Source organism: Papaver somniferum, unplaced genomic scaffold (assembly GCF_003573695.1).
Source record: "Papaver somniferum cultivar HN1 unplaced genomic scaffold, ASM357369v1 unplaced-scaffold_57, whole genome shotgun sequence".
NCBI classification, from domain to species: domain Eukaryota; kingdom Viridiplantae; phylum Streptophyta; class Magnoliopsida; order Ranunculales; family Papaveraceae; genus Papaver; species Papaver somniferum.
The window spans coordinates 2,025,150-2,041,557 of record NW_020648415.1 but is presented as its reverse complement, the minus strand read 5'-3'; the positions used below and the strand labels follow the sequence as shown (position 1 = coordinate 2,041,557).

The 16,408-nt window shown below is 34.7% G+C and overlaps 2 protein-coding genes across 3 annotated transcripts; both read right to left on the bottom strand.

The window, feature by feature from the left end:
* Positions 1–1,203: 1,203 nt before the first annotated feature.
* Positions 1,204–2,217, bottom strand: LOC113343387 (protoheme IX farnesyltransferase, mitochondrial-like). Of its 2 annotated transcripts, none has more exons than XR_003357220.1 (2): positions 1,905–2,038; positions 1,204–1,288 (listed from the first exon to the last, which is right to left on the bottom strand). XR_003357220.1 is itself a non-coding variant. In XM_026587597.1 (2 exons), exons 1-2 carry the CDS (start codon positions 2,031–2,033, stop codon positions 1,576–1,578), a joined length of 255 nt encoding a protein of 84 aa, XP_026443382.1. In that variant the 5' UTR covers positions 2,034–2,217; the 3' UTR covers positions 1,298–1,575. The 2 variants fall into 2 exon arrangements, 1 of the variants encoding a protein (XP_026443382.1); XM_026587597.1 differs by lacking the exon at positions 1,204–1,288 and adding an exon at positions 1,298–1,701 and having other exon boundaries at positions 1,905–2,217.
* Positions 2,218–12,130: 9,913 nt separating this feature from the next.
* On the bottom strand, positions 12,131–13,549 carry LOC113343209 (glucan endo-1,3-beta-glucosidase 4-like). Its single transcript, XM_026587479.1, has 3 exons — positions 13,351–13,549; positions 12,980–13,231; positions 12,131–12,429 (listed from the first exon to the last, which is right to left on the bottom strand). Exons 1-3 carry the CDS (start codon positions 13,424–13,426, stop codon positions 12,395–12,397), a joined length of 363 nt encoding a protein of 120 aa, XP_026443264.1. The 5' UTR covers positions 13,427–13,549; the 3' UTR covers positions 12,131–12,394.
* Positions 13,550–16,408: the final 2,859 nt, after the last annotated feature.

Below are 16,408 nucleotides of genomic sequence, written 5' to 3'. Positions count from 1 at the left end.
ACGATAGGACTCAACGATAGACCTTATTTGGTCATACATGGCCAACATTTAACCTTACCAGATTCTGTGAAGATTCATCTCATAATTATTTATTTTATGAGAAGCAAAATTTCTCATAAAATTTCTTTTTAGCAACTTCTTGTGAAGCAAAATGGGATAGAAACAGCTGGTGGGAAAACTTATATCTGATTATACCAATTGTGTTTATTGAAATAAATTACTAATTAATTCAAAATAAATTTTTTTGGGTGATGAGTCACAAGCATAGGAAAAAGAAAGCAAGTATGGTAGAGGTGATGAGTCCGAAGACACATTTGACACAAGCTTCTGTTGCTTCATCTGCCATTGATACTATTTTTTTGGGCAAAGATGTAAAAGAATGCTGTGAAACGAAATTAACCAGTAAGTCGTCTAAAAATGAAATTAATAATCAAAACAAATTTGGATAATTACTGCTGATGAGTGTGTTTTTTGTTTTCTTGTTTCGTTTTTCTTTGGTATTTGGTAAACTGCTGGCAAGGTGATGTATTTTAAGGCTGGTATCCTGTACGGGCTATATACACTTGCAGGTATCACAGCCTCATTGCAAGGTCGTGCAGCAACTGGCTATGACTCCAAAACATCATTGCTCGGGATAATTGGTAGGTCGTCTGCAGTATATATCATGACATCAATATATGCAAGCCAGGCAAATGTAGAATTTACAACACAAATCATGAAAATTCTGATTTGTGCTTATCAGATAGTACAACAAAATGATCAAAAAAGAAAACAAAAATTTGAATTTATTTTACAGGACTCTAGTCTGTGTATATATAAATTAAAGAAAACTTCCATATTGACTACAGAAAGAAAAAAAAAATTGGTTGTTTTTTCCTGCGTCAAGCAGAATATGCTTTAAAATTGACTCATAATTCAGAATCAGCATAAATAAGAACAGGCAAGAAAGGGAATGGAGCAATAGAAGCATATGCGACCGGTGCACGTGACTGGATGCCAATAGATGAACCCTTCCGTCGCATTACAATGTGTCGATCATCTTCACCATTTTGCGCTTGGGTTTCATTGGTAAATAAACCTGGTGTGGTTGCTGTAAGCGTTTGCTGATTTTCACTGATGCGGTGGAACAGCATTCCAGACACAAATATGGGAAGATACAGAAGGCTCCCGTGAAACATCCTCCTTGCATTCTTTGCAGTGCGGTCTCGAACAAACATAACGGCACCAGCAGTCATAAACAGAGTAAGCAGAGTCGATTCAAGACAAAACCACCCACTAGTAATTCCCGCTGCACAAGTTTTTGTCCATCACAAAGCTTAGTCGGAAGCAATTATCAACATAACTTGTTTATAATTATTATATCATGCACCCAGAAATAGTTGAGAAATAAGTAATAAAGGATAAGATTGATTAAAGAATTCTCAAGAACAAATGTCTGCAAATTGTGGGTCACATGTACAAATATCAAAAATAAGCCGCACTTAATTCAACCTCCGAAAGAATAACTTCGTGATAGACTACGTAGAAGCAAGATTAGTAGTAGTAAAGCAAGATCAGCAGCGACATGTTAATAAATTAAGCTGTGCCTGTTACTCCGACAGTAGTTGCCCATATGGCGGCATGAGGGAGGCTAATTCTCGTAGAAGGTAACGGCCTTCTTGCCGTTCTCTTCATTTTGGCATCATTTTTTATTTCAAATACCTATTTTTCACAATGATAAACTTAGCAAGATATTACTTGAGGATAATCCCATAAACTTCAGAGCAAAGTGCAAAAAGTGCAAACTGAGACAAGATACAGCTGATAATTGTAAGAGAGGATTGCCTCAATGGCAATAATGTGAGAACTAGCTATTCAATTGAGGGGTGGAGATATGATAAATGTTACATAGTTCAAATGCTAACCTGATTCAAGGAGTTTGCAGATGCTGCAACCATCATGGTACCAGTACAGGTCAAGCAAAGTCCAGCTATATCAATTGCACCACCACTTCCAAGAACAAACCCTGCCCCAGAAGTTGCCACAACCAGCATGCTACGATGAAATGCAAAAACCAAAACCGTAATTAGTTCCTCAAATATAACAACAAAATAACTTTCATCAATGCATTTGTGCAAATTATACAAAACTTAAAAATGCGTAATAATTCTATAAGCCAGTAAATGACATGAACTCCACCAACCTTCGGAAAACTCTCCAATTATAGACTAAAAAATGAACCAAAACTCTCCAATCATAGACTCGAAATGCACCAAAAAATATGTTGTCCCAATTAGTACTTCAACTTATGTCATGCACTTATATCTTACGGATGATTGGTTATGGCTCTTGGCTTATACTCCTTTCTCAGTTGTTTTCCAAGCTATAGCTTTTGGTTCTAATCTTTGAGCCACTAGAACGGTGTAAATCTTTTGTTTCTCTTTTCCAACACATGCAATAAAAATTTGAGATTCATATCTTCCCATTTAACCATAATTGTTTCTTGGGGACATTCTTTAGCCCGAACAGAATAATAAGGGAAACAACTGTGAAATTTCAATTGACCACTGATTGGGTTGCACTTGTTTATCACCAACCTAGTTTCTATGTTTACCTTAGTTATTGTAATATAAGCTATCAACATGTATACAGGCCATTGAACTAAAACCAAATTTGACTTGTTTTTTACCAGAAGAAATTCAAATGAAATCTAGTAGGGAAATGGGGGAACGTTAACTCTATGAGGTTGATAGATTTACTACTCTAAAGTAAGAATCAAGTTTAAAATTCAAATGAAAATCTACAGAGATCATAACCAGTATCACATAGTTTTAAGAGTTGTTGTTTATATAGGTACCTTGGAACACTTAAGCGTTACGTGAAGAATAAAGCACGACCAGAGGGTTCAATAGCGGAAGCATACATTATTAATGAAGCTTTGACATTTTGCTCATTGTATTTACGTGGGATTGAAACTAAATTTAATCGCCCAGAACGAAATGATGATAATTCAGATGATAGTCAACGACGTAAGGGAAAGCTGTCTGTTTTCGCTCAGGATGTCCGTCCCTTCGGTACAAAAGCTATAAAATCACTGACTCTAGAAGAACGAGAACATATACATTGGTATATACTCAATAATTGTGACGAGGTGAAACCATATATGTAGTAAGTGCTTCATCCTATCTTGTAATAATTATTGTTATTGTGTTGTACACTAAATATTTTCATTAGCATCAAAAAGTTTTCTTATTTATCTTTGCCAATACAGTGAACATTTGAATGTGCTGAAAGCAAAATCAAATGACAACTTGTTACAGAGGCATCAAAAATTGTTTCCTGTGTGGTTTCGAGAGCGGGTAAGTAATTGATTTTTACAATTAATGATCCTATATAATTATTGTACTACATGTTTTAGTTGGTACTATCTGTTTTGTAGTACTGTAGTGATCAACATACATAATTCTTGTAACATCCTCTTTAAGTTTTGGAACTTCCACTACAGTTCGTGCTCTGCAATGCACCAAATTCGTCTTAACTATATACTAGCGAAGTTTTTTTGGTGTTCGCAGCTTATTAATTCTTAAACATAATTTTGAATAAGATACATATTTATTCATTTCTGATTGAAACGTCCCTGCATGGGATGATCTCATTTTCTAGTTTAGTTACATTTCAAGTGGCTCTTATGTTTTAAATTGCACAATCTCGTCGGAAAAAGAAAACATATTGTTTTTAGATGCATCACTCAACAAGGAGCAACAGTGTATATGCCTTAACCCCAAGTTAAACAAGAAATAGCGAGCTAAGATGAATTCCAAGCAGAGGGCCAAATTAGGAAACATATAAAGAAAGTCCATGGCACATGTGAAACATCAACAACACAATAAGGTTTGAATTACTAGTAAACCCCATACCAATAAAATAAACATAAATGTGAAATTATGAATGCAATCCATGCTAAAAACGTACCTTTAAGGATTCTATATCATTATTGTTTACAAATAATAATTTCATTTTCTTTGTTGTTTTTTTTTTCTGAAAATGTGCAGATCGGAAAATTGTATCATGAAAAGTTTTCAGGGGTTAGTGATGAATTGCATTCGAGCACAGGGTGTTGAATCTCGCGCAAACTCATTTTCTGCTTGTATCTATTATGGAGTTCGATTCCATACCAAATAACGCGACCTTCGTCGAACGACCCAGAATAGCGGATTGGTAGTAGATGGGGAACACAATAGTAAGCCAATTGAATTCTTCGGTAGCTTGCAAGATGTTATTGAGTTATACTTTTTGTATGGATACCGAGTTGTGTTATTTAAATGTGATTAGTTTGACGTAACTCCTGGAAAGACAAGAATTCAAAAGGATTATAGTTTGACATGTATAAATACTAATAGAATATGGTACAAGAGTGATCCTTTCGTTCTTGCATCACAATCGCAACAAGTGTTCTACCTAGATGACTATAAGCATGGAGCAAATTAGAAAGTGGCTCAGAAAATGCATCATAGACACATATGGGATGTTCCTGAAAAGGATATCAATGAAGTACAACCAGAAACAGAAACAACCATCGACGAGGCATATCACCATAACAAGGAGGCTCCATTGCTATTATCCGCTGTTCAGGAAGATGATAATGAGGCAACTATACTTTATAGAGATGTTGATGTTGAACTCGAAATCTTAGATGCAGATCTTGTTCTAGCTGAGGATTTCATAGATGATGATGAGGATGAGGAGGAAGAAGACGAAACATTGTTTAACTACAACAATGATGTGGCAGAGCCTGAGGATATTGTGCCAGAAGAAAATGACTCGGATCTAGAATATTAGTTCGTTACTGTCATTTTACTTAAAACTTAATATTCGTTGCTAGTTTACTTTGAAACTCACTAGATATTCATTTTATGACTAATTTTTGCTCGAACCGGTTAAGTAATTTATGGCTTTTCCTTATTATTAGTTTGATTAAATTATTCTACAATTTTGTTTTGTTTTTTTAAAATATATTTTCATTGAACTGTGATTCTATTTTAATTTATAGATTTTAATATTTGTACATTAAATCTGAAGTGATCGGTGAATGGAAAAGTATACAAAGAATTAATGTTTGATGGATTATATAAAGATGTCATTGTCGACTGGGCAGAGAAGTTATATGACCTGTCTATTAATGTTGTAATAGAATGAGTCAAGAATCTCTTATCAGTGATAGACAACTCGCATTAATAAGAACTGCTAAAATATTAATGAAGGGTAGGTCAGGCCTAAACTGAAACCTACCATGTTCGCCAAAACTAAACTCAAATGATGTTGGCAACCATTTGAAACGATCATTAGGGAAGCACTCGTGTTTATGATAGATAGTAGAAATTATTTATCACTATAATGTCCAAAATTTTAGTCATTGTCAATCTATTTTCACTAGCAACTATTTTTTGTCACAAACGTATAAGTAACCCTAATAACAAGCTATTTCGTCAGCGGAAATCTTATGTTGTGTCTAAAATTCTATCACTCTAAAACATTCTTTCCAGCGATTATTCTTGTTCGTGGCAGAAAAAACACGCTAGCGTTAACATTTTGTTTTTCACCTAAAGTTTATATCGTGGCCAAATATTTTAGATGCAAAAACAGTATGGCGACAAAATATTGTCCCGTCGCAGTTAAATGTTTTCAAGAGTCATTGGATATTGTCACCCTATATATATTTAAAGAGAAAACGAAATAGTAGTTACAAATTATTATTTTTGCGACCAACATTTATCATTGTCAGGATAAGTATAATTGGTGACTAGCGAAATTCTCGCCGAACAAATCATCAGCGACAGAGGAAATCATGACAAGTTTCGGTTGTCATCCATGGTTTTGGTGACAATTGTAAGGACAAAATATCTTTTTTGCCGCAAAAAAGATATTTATACTAACAATTCTGATATTCGGCACAAGTGAATATGTTTCATGACTAAAAACATTTTGATGGGAAAACATTTGTCACTAAAGGCCCATTTTCTTGTAGTGCGGTCTACTCACCACCAAATTTAGAAACAGTTTCATCTGTTGCTGATTGGGCTTGCAACAGATTTTGGCGTTGCTAACACCTGGTCGCAGTTTTTCGCTACAGCTCTAGCTCTGTTGCTTCGGTCAGCAACGACAGTCGCAACAGAAAATAGCTGTTGCGACACAAAATTTTAGCAACAAAAGTTAATTGTTGCTGCCCTGTAGCTAATTTTAGAGTTATTCCGGGATATTTTTATTAGGACAGGATATAGTTGTTCTGGTTCAGATTTAGAAACACTTTTTTTTTGTTGCTAAACTTTTGCAACAAGAAAAAAAAAGGTCAAAAGTCTTCGGTGGCCTAGTCAAAATCGATCTCCCCCCAATTATCCTGCAATACCCCAGTTCCCTACAATTTTCCTGACTCTTCCTATTCTGATAATTCAATCAAATAACCCTCACATTCAACATAAAATTATAATTGAACTATGAAACACAAAACAAAAACCATGACGCAACAAGAACTGTCATTTGGAAATATCTATTAACTTAACATTACATCAAGGAATCTTACATAATGTTTTAAAGGGAAAATGAACTCTTGATTAAGGGAAAAAAAAACAACTGAAATACAAATACATGAAGTACCTTCCCTACTATTTACTTAAGGTGAAATACATGAACTCTTTCATTGCACAAAAAAGGGTAAGTATGAATACTTGTGCTCCAATTAACTTTAAGTTCTTCTATCCCAAGGACCCTTAGTACTACAAGAGTAAAGTTTGAGGATAAAGCTATGAGGCCATGAATTTGAGTCATGAAATGAATGATGCATTTGGAAATAATCTCAAATTAATTAAGATTTGAAGGTCTAATACAACTGAGATGGAGTGAATGTATTGACACTAGAGTTTCAGTAATCGCATCTCGTGCTCATGGAATGGAAGGAAGAAAGACGTATGCCCCGTGTTTTGTGTACGCAGGTGAGAGCTTCATTCAATTGGCTAAAGGTAAAGAGTTGGATTTTTGCGCAAGTATAAGAAGAAGTATCAAGGAAATCCCATGAATCTCATTTAATTGAGTATATAACAAAACCTAATAGCATACTATAATAAGAACTGAGAAAAAAAGGGAGATTTTCTATAATTATAACAGGTTATAATATTATCACCTTAGCAAGCATCTTTAAATTTAGGAAACCTATAAGTAATTACTATCCCATGCAACCTAATCTGAATGAAAATTCAAGCAGGTGAGCACAGTACCAGATCCTTTTATGATGGTACAACATCAATTGCCGCACGTGGAGCTGCTAAAAACCTCAGCAGCTCTGCTACTAAGTAATCCTGCAGGTGAAAGCATCATAGTAGTCACAATTAGATAGTGGTGGAGCCAGACTTTCCAACTTGGGGGCAAATATATAAAGCGGAATATAGCACTAATGGCGGTCGGAGGCCGCCCGAAATATTTCAAGGGTCTTTTGCGGCAAAAAAAACAGAACTTTCCTTAAGACTCCACAAAATATCAATACTTCGTATAACCTTCTAGTATTTAAACTTAGTGCTAGAATTTGTTATAAAAAAATTTGAAATGTATGTTAAAAATTATACAAATGAAGCATATTATAGTAATTTTGTAGAATTCATGGGGGGCATTTATGGAAAACCTTAAATTTGTAAGCCTAAAATAGTCATTTTGTAAATTCTAGGGAAGACAGTTTCCTCACTCAGCTCCGCCACTGCAATTAGAGCTTGCATCAAACTTCAAAACATATGCAATGAATAATACAGTTTTCTTTTCCTGATAGAATGCTAAGATTATTTACTTTCTTCAGAACTATTGCAATGCCAGTCCCATGGGTTGATGATCAGAAAGTTTTAACACTATAAACATGACAAAAAACCGATACGTGCAGTGGTAAAAGAACAAACATTTTTAGTGCGGCTCTTCTTATCAAAACTCAAAAGCTAAATATGGATAACAAATGAAATCTATAGCGAACAAAAACACTTGTGTACTAAACTCAGTTACCTTTATATGCCTTCCAAAAAGCATGAAACAAAGATCTCTGAATGTCTCGTCAGCCTTCAGTTCTTACAGCTGGTTGGCCACTACAAAATTTACCAAGAAACACGAAACAAAGAAATTTCAATGTCCGAAAATTATCATTTATCTACTTATCCGTGAAAGTATACATAAAGAAAGTACACTAGTGCACGAAGTGGGTAGCATCAGCCTTGCATTGGTTGATTACGTAGCATCACACAAACAGAAGCAACAACTCCATATGAGACTGCGTCTCTTAGGTTATGGACCTGCACAAAATCAAATTCTTACACAAATAGCGTGCTTTCAAAGGTAATCCTTTGAAGTAGTGTGGTGCTATTGTTATATCCATCCTTGCTATGAATGTTATTGTTGTAGCCATTCTCGCTCTGCTGCAAATAGCGTTGCAGTCCCCGCTCCGCTACTGTAGAGAGTCTACAGATCATAAGTTGAGAGCTTGACTGATTGAATTCTTTCATCTCCCAGTCTTCTCGTCTTAACCTCAAGAATCACACCCCTACTACTGAAGTAATCGCAAAGTTATCTTCGTCTCAGACTTTATGATTCCCTAAGAGCGATATCTGAAAATTGATCTTTTGAAGATTGTTCTTGAGAGGTGGTTAAGAATGTAGGCTGCTCTTCGGGAGTCGTAAGTTCCGTATTTGAGAGGTTTGCTAGCTTTGTGTATTGCAAACAAATTTCCTCACCTTGATATTAGATCCAAACGGAAATCAAATAGGCTTATCTGTTAGAGGCAAATTGATATCAAAAGTCTTCATCACTTCGGCTGAAGCAACTGTTAGGTTGTAAAGGACGCCAGCTAAGGGAATCAACTACGTAGAGCCTTGCGAGGTTCAAGAGACTTAAGGAGCGCAATTGTAACTGAATTGCTTGGAGGGTGGATTCGGTCTCAACTACATTCCAGTCCGAAGTCTGGTAGTATGTTAGTGTATGTAGCGGCTTAATACAGTTTGGTAATCAAATCTGAATGAGGTGCTGGGTTTTTTTTTGCTATTGTGGTTTCCTCGTTAACAAAATTCTTGTGTTTGTGTGTTTTTTACTTTTAAGCATTTTTTTATTGTTAAAAATACTTCACATGTTCATACTCCTATCAAAAACGAAAAAGTTGGTGGTGTACTTGGTACCCTTTCCTTTTTAAGGTCAATTACACAAAGAATGCAAAATCCTTAAGGCAGATAAGTGGGAAGGAGATCATTAAACTAAGATTTACTCAGAGAAATACGAACTTAAGATAGAAATTTCGAAGTTTTAAGTAGCACCATATTATTTAATGAGACTGATATAATATGCCCGATATTGCTGCTACTGCAACTGGCTAAATATGTAGAGTAATTACAAATCACCAAATTTGATATTTTTAGGAAGGATTGAATCATGAAAATAGAATAAAAATGAGAAAAACAGACATATACGAATAAATAAAGAAATGTCATCATAAAAGATGCTCTAACAGTAAAAGTATCGCATCTATGATCATTATCAGAGAATTTCCTTCTCTTCGTCTTTTTTCGTTTTTTGAATACCTAGGAATTAACTTATTTGTTATCATTAAATAATATGAATTAAATTATTTGTTATAATTAAATAATATGAATTTTGACTAAATGATATCAATTTAATTTAGTAAGTAAGAACATTACATTTTTCGGATTCCTGTCTCGAATGAATTGAGCATTTTTCTTTAAGCAAGGTTTCAAAAACAGCAAAAAAAAAAATCGAGAAACCGCTCGTTAAAACGGTCACGTATATGTAGCGTATCCGTGAGGCCCACCGATACTTGCATCTATACGACCCATAAATAGGAAATAACGGCGTTATTTAGGAACGCGTAATTGGGGGATACTTTTTTTAATTGGGAGAAATGAATTACTAATCCCATCCAATAGTGTCCGCTAAGGGGTGTTTTTTTGGGGGCGGAAATACTAAAATACCCTTCCATCTAATTTAAAACTAAAAATTAAAATCAAAATCAAACCCTAACAAGTTCTTAAATATATGTTAAATTGAATTGTTGTTGAGCAAGAAGAAGAAGAAGAAATGGCTTCATTGAGAAGATACATGATACCCAATCCTATTTAAAGTGTTGTTGTTGTTTAAAACTTCGTTTGGGTTAGAATCATAAACTGAAACTTCTCCCGGCTTGTGTTCACGAATCACGATGAATACTCTACTTTTTTTTGTGACGACATGGTTTTTGGGATGAATACCATGCCGATACTAGTGCCGACATGGTTTTTAGGGATGTATATCATGCCGATACTTGCAATTTCAGACAAATTTTCTGTATGTTTTTGTCCTCAAACCGGCACGGTACACTTGGGAATCGACCATGCAAGCACTACTGCCGGCATGCTCGATAATGAACTTTCTGTGCCGGCAGTGTACTTACAATTTTAAAATTGTGGGATATGGTGTATCGGCTTGGTGAAAGTATGGATACCATGCGGATTTGGTCACTGCCGGCATGGTATTCATACTTTTACCATGCCGACACTGAGTTTTTCAGGCGCAACAATGCCGAATTCAATGAAAAAAAAAATCAAATTTCAATACATTAATGCCTATATATGAGTAATTGGAGCACTTATATGTTCAGCTTGTTTACTTTGCTGGGTTGGTACTTCACCTAAACCATCACGATCATAAATATCTTGATTTGATATTGTTGCATCAACAAATTCAATGATAATGATTATCAAACTAATATATTAACTTAACTAATTATATTTAACCAATAAACATGATAAGTAAGGGGTAGATTAGGAATTATATAAATTATCCAGATAGGGAATGACCTTGATTTACTATTTAAATCTCGTTTTTGTCTTTTTCCTATATCCCCCAATTAATAAAAATATCCCCCAATTACGTGTTCTTATTTAGACCTGTTAACCGTTTTCATACACCTTCTCTGAAATTTAATGTTTTTTCTTCCAAATAACATTTTAACGTGAGTTTTTTAGACCATCTTTTCCTTTTTCATGCATGTTATAGTCTTTTTTAAAAAAATATATAAAATATTTTCCCACATAATTTTTTATTTTTAAGATTAAAGATTAAAAATTACAGTTAAAATCTTAAAAGTAAAAGATATATAACAAAATATAAAAAATGTTTTAACAACGTTTTAGACCTGTTATAATTGTTCGCTTATAACCTTTTGATTGGAACTTCAATCATAATTCTTTTTATTATCTAATTACCGTCCTAACACCCGCTATCTAGAAATAACATCTTTTTGGCCCGAAACTTTTTTTTTTTTGGTCAATCAACAAATTTCAATTCATTCAAATCAAAATAGTGATTACATGTTCGCTTACAATATTAACAAAAACATAAAAATACATAGAAAATATCAAGATAATGAAAACCCTAATACAAATAAGGACATCAACTACAAGTAGATCGCGAAGAGAAAGAGCAATAAACCGCAGAGATACCCAATTTTTTGATTATGTATAAGGGAGAGATGATGGTATATTCTGGAAATAATTCTGACCATTGGATTTGATTGTATCCTTCTTTGAAAAGACATGCTCCTGGAAGGAAGGAGTATTTTGCCCATAAACTTGCAGATTGGCTCGTTGATGTTTTTAAATCATGAGTAGCAAGCCACGAACCAGCCATCAAAGATCGAAGAACTCGCTTCACAACGACGAAGCAAAATCTCCCCAAAACGGCGAAGAAACATGCCAAAAGACACAAAAAATGATGTAAAAACATCTTATATAATCAATAAACTATTACTGAAACGTATTGATATCCGTTAAAACGCGTTATAAAGGTCACGCCTAGTAGCCGTGACCCATTTTCCAAACCTTGGTAACAAGAGAATTTAGAAAAAAAAAATTATTTGATTAAATGTCGGTATGGATAATATGAAGAACGAAAGAACAGAGTGAAGGTAATAGATTCTGTCACATCAGATTAGGAAAATATCTCCACTGCAAATGGATATAACCAAATTGAATAAAAGAGATTGATGTTCCGGACGTTGAATTATTCCTAAGAAATATGGTGCATATGATAACAAATGATGATAAAATCCAAAATCAATATAAACTCAATATTTATTATTTCTGGTAAATTTGAGATTATCGTAATACTCAAAGTACATTCAAAATAAATGTCTCCGCTACAAACGACGACTCAAACATACTCTTTACGTAGAAATTATAATTAAGAAAACGAAACTTCCTAAAATGATTAAAACTTGCTTTTGAATCCCTAGATGAAGGAACTTGGCTAAATCTTGAAGACCAAATTGTCTTGATTGTTGTTCTTTTCTATCAATATAGATTTCTTTTGAGTTAGATTCACGACAATCGGGTCTTTAGTATCCAAATTACGCCATCGCATCATACTTGCATGAACCATAACCTTCAATCCAAGATTAAGACAAAAAAGGAAGAAGAGGTTAGCATTTGAGATGATAATTGTAAAGGTTATAACCATGTAATAAATAGTATATTCTGCATCATTTTGTTTAGGGTGCATTTAAATATATGTAAGTGATGTTTTTTTACATGGATTTTGGTATGCCCCAAGCGAACTAATATCCCTATTAGCAATCTTTTTTTTTTCATCAAAAGGGAAGGTTTTACTACTAAAGTCAAACCTAAAGGACATGGATTCTTAAGATTCTAAAAATCTCTCAAGTTTCTAAGCAAATGCACTTGCTTTTTTATGGTGAATGTTGACTAGTTGAGTGACCATGTGTGTATATAGATTTGCATTGGGAGACACTATCTAGATCTGAAAACTGTTAACTTCATCCTTGTAGTCTCTTGACATACCAATCAAACGTCTGCCAGATAAGATGGCTATAAATACGTGGATTTCGTTGTTTCCAATTATTATTCTTAACTAGTGGGACTTATCATAAAATTTTGAAATCAAGAATTTTTGCAGAAGGAATTAAAGATCTTACTTGGGTCAATGTTGGCAATTTTAGCAATTCCTCCAAAATTGCAAAGGGCACCTTGACTCTTGAACTTTTGATAGTAACTGTTGAAAGCATAGGAAGCGTGGTCTTCTAGTGTGTTTGGGAGATAGCAAGGCTGGCCTTGTTGTACATTAAGACAGACATCGGCCCTTTGCCCACACGCCCAGTTTAGTGCGGCTTCGAGTTTGTCTTTAGGGGCCTGACGATCAGCAACACACCATTCACCAGCTGCCTCAACTATTATCAAGCAAAATCCAAAACATAGAAATATAGAGATGATTAGGACTTTGATTAGTGTCTAAAAACATGAAAAACAAATTAGTAAAAGAACATTCGATCCTGATCATGCATATTACCTGGATTTTGTGAGATTACTGCAACAAGGATAGCAGATACCAGAAATGCGAGCACAAAAATGGGTGAAGTCTTCATCCTCCTGAGTTACTTGTAGAAGCTAGTGTTTATCTCTAACTATTCTGCCTCTTCACCACCACAAACTGCAAAACCTCTCTGTATATGAAAACAAACTAAGAAAAGATTTTATGTGTATTCTGTATATCAGTTATACCACCTTTTTATAGGCCTCAGTAGAAACAAGAATATACTGGTTCCGAATATCCTACATTAATGTGTGATATAAGTCAACTTTCAGGGTTATTATCTGATATAAATGAGAAAGATATTACAGAGAATCAATTAAACACATGCCAGAAGAAACCAGGAAAGATCTTTGGTATTTTCTGTATAGGAGTTATACCACCTTTTTTTATGAGCCTTCGATAACTAGAATCAAGAATATATTGGCTCTGGATACCCTGTATTAACGGGTGTCAATTTTCTGCGTTTAATTGTAGTAGGTATTTTGTACAGTGTTTCACACTGCTAATTGCCGTAAAGATTAATATGAGTGATTTCTTGATACATGCAGAAATCAATTTCGTGATTAATATGAGTGATTCTACGTTTGACCGTGATAATTGCCGTAAAGATTCTCATGGAGGAAATCAATATTAGATAGGGGAGCGATTCTAGCATTACGATTAGGAATTGCATGATTCATAAAAGTAGATCCTAACCTTTCTGATACGGGATTTGTTATAGGATCTTCCTATATGGTACACTATCATTTTCGGTAACGATAGGACTCAACGATAGACCTTATTTGGTCATACATGGCCAACATTTAACCTTACCAGATTCTGTGAAGATTCATCTCATAATTATTTATTTTATGAGAAGCAAAATTTCTCATAAAATTTCTTTTTAGCAACTTCTTGTGAAGCAAAATGGGATAGAAACAGCTGGTGGGAAAACTTATATCTGATTATACCAATTGTGTTTATTGAAATAAATTACTAATTAATTCAAAATAAATTTTTTTGGGTGATGAGTCACAAGCATAGGAAAAAGAAAGCAAGTATGGTAGAGGTGATGAGTCCGAAGACACATTTGACACAAGCTTCTGTTGCTTCATCTGCCATTGATACTATTTTTTTGGGCAAAGATGTAAAAGAATGCTGTGAAACGAAATTAACCAGTAAGTCGTCTAAAAATGAAATTAATAATCAAAACAAATTTGGATAATTACTGCTGATGAGTGTGTTTTTTGTTTTCTTGTTTCGTTTTTCTTTGGTATTTGGTAAACTGCTGGCAAGGTGATGTATTTTAAGGCTGGTATCCTGTACGGGCTATATACACTTGCAGGTATCACAGCCTCATTGCAAGGTCGTGCAGCAACTGGCTATGACTCCAAAACATCATTGCTCGGGATAATTGGTAGGTCGTCTGCAGTATATATCATGACATCAATATATGCAAGCCAGGCAAATGTAGAATTTACAACACAAATCATGAAAATTCTGATTTGTGCTTATCAGATAGTACAACAAAATGATCAAAAAAGAAAACAAAAATTTGAATTTATTTTACAGGACTCTAGTCTGTGTATATATAAATTAAAGAAAACTTCCATATTGACTACAGAAAGAAAAAAAAAATTGGTTGTTTTTTCCTGCGTCAAGCAGAATATGCTTTAAAATTGACTCATAATTCAGAATCAGCATAAATAAGAACAGGCAAGAAAGGGAATGGAGCAATAGAAGCATATGCGACCGGTGCACGTGACTGGATGCCAATAGATGAACCCTTCCGTCGCATTACAATGTGTCGATCATCTTCACCATTTTGCGCTTGGGTTTCATTGGTAAATAAACCTGGTGTGGTTGCTGTAAGCGTTTGCTGATTTTCACTGATGCGGTGGAACAGCATTCCAGACACAAATATGGGAAGATACAGAAGGCTCCCGTGAAACATCCTCCTTGCATTCTTTGCAGTGCGGTCTCGAACAAACATAACGGCACCAGCAGTCATAAACAGAGTAAGCAGAGTCGATTCAAGACAAAACCACCCACTAGTAATTCCCGCTGCACAAGTTTTTGTCCATCACAAAGCTTAGTCGGAAGCAATTATCAACATAACTTGTTTATAATTATTATATCATGCACCCAGAAATAGTTGAGAAATAAGTAATAAAGGATAAGATTGATTAAAGAATTCTCAAGAACAAATGTCTGCAAATTGTGGGTCACATGTACAAATATCAAAAATAAGCCGCACTTAATTCAACCTCCGAAAGAATAACTTCGTGATAGACTACGTAGAAGCAAGATTAGTAGTAGTAAAGCAAGATCAGCAGCGACATGTTAATAAATTAAGCTGTGCCTGTTACTCCGACAGTAGTTGCCCATATGGCGGCATGAGGGAGGCTAATTCTCGTAGAAGGTAACGGCCTTCTTGCCGTTCTCTTCATTTTGGCATCATTTTTTATTTCAAATACCTATTTTTCACAATGATAAACTTAGCAAGATATTACTTGAGGATAATCCCATAAACTTCAGAGCAAAGTGCAAAAAGTGCAAACTGAGACAAGATACAGCTGATAATTGTAAGAGAGGATTGCCTCAATGGCAATAATGTGAGAACTAGCTATTCAATTGAGGGGTGGAGATATGATAAATGTTACATAGTTCAAATGCTAACCTGATTCAAGGAGTTTGCAGATGCTGCAACCATCATGGTACCAGTACAGGTCAAGCAAAGTCCAGCTATATCAATTGCACCACCACTTCCAAGAACAAACCCTGCCCCAGAAGTTGCCACAACCAGCATGCTACGATGAAATGCAAAAACCAAAACCGTAATTAGTTCCTCAAATATAACAACAAAATAACTTTCATCAATGCATTTGTGCAAATTATACAAAACTTAAAAATGCGTAATAATTCTATAAGCCAGTAAATGACATGAACTCCACCAACCTTCGGAAAACTCTCCAATTATAGACTAAAAAATGAACCAAAACTCTCCAATCATAGACTCGAAATGCACCAAAAAATATGCTGTCCCAATTAGTAC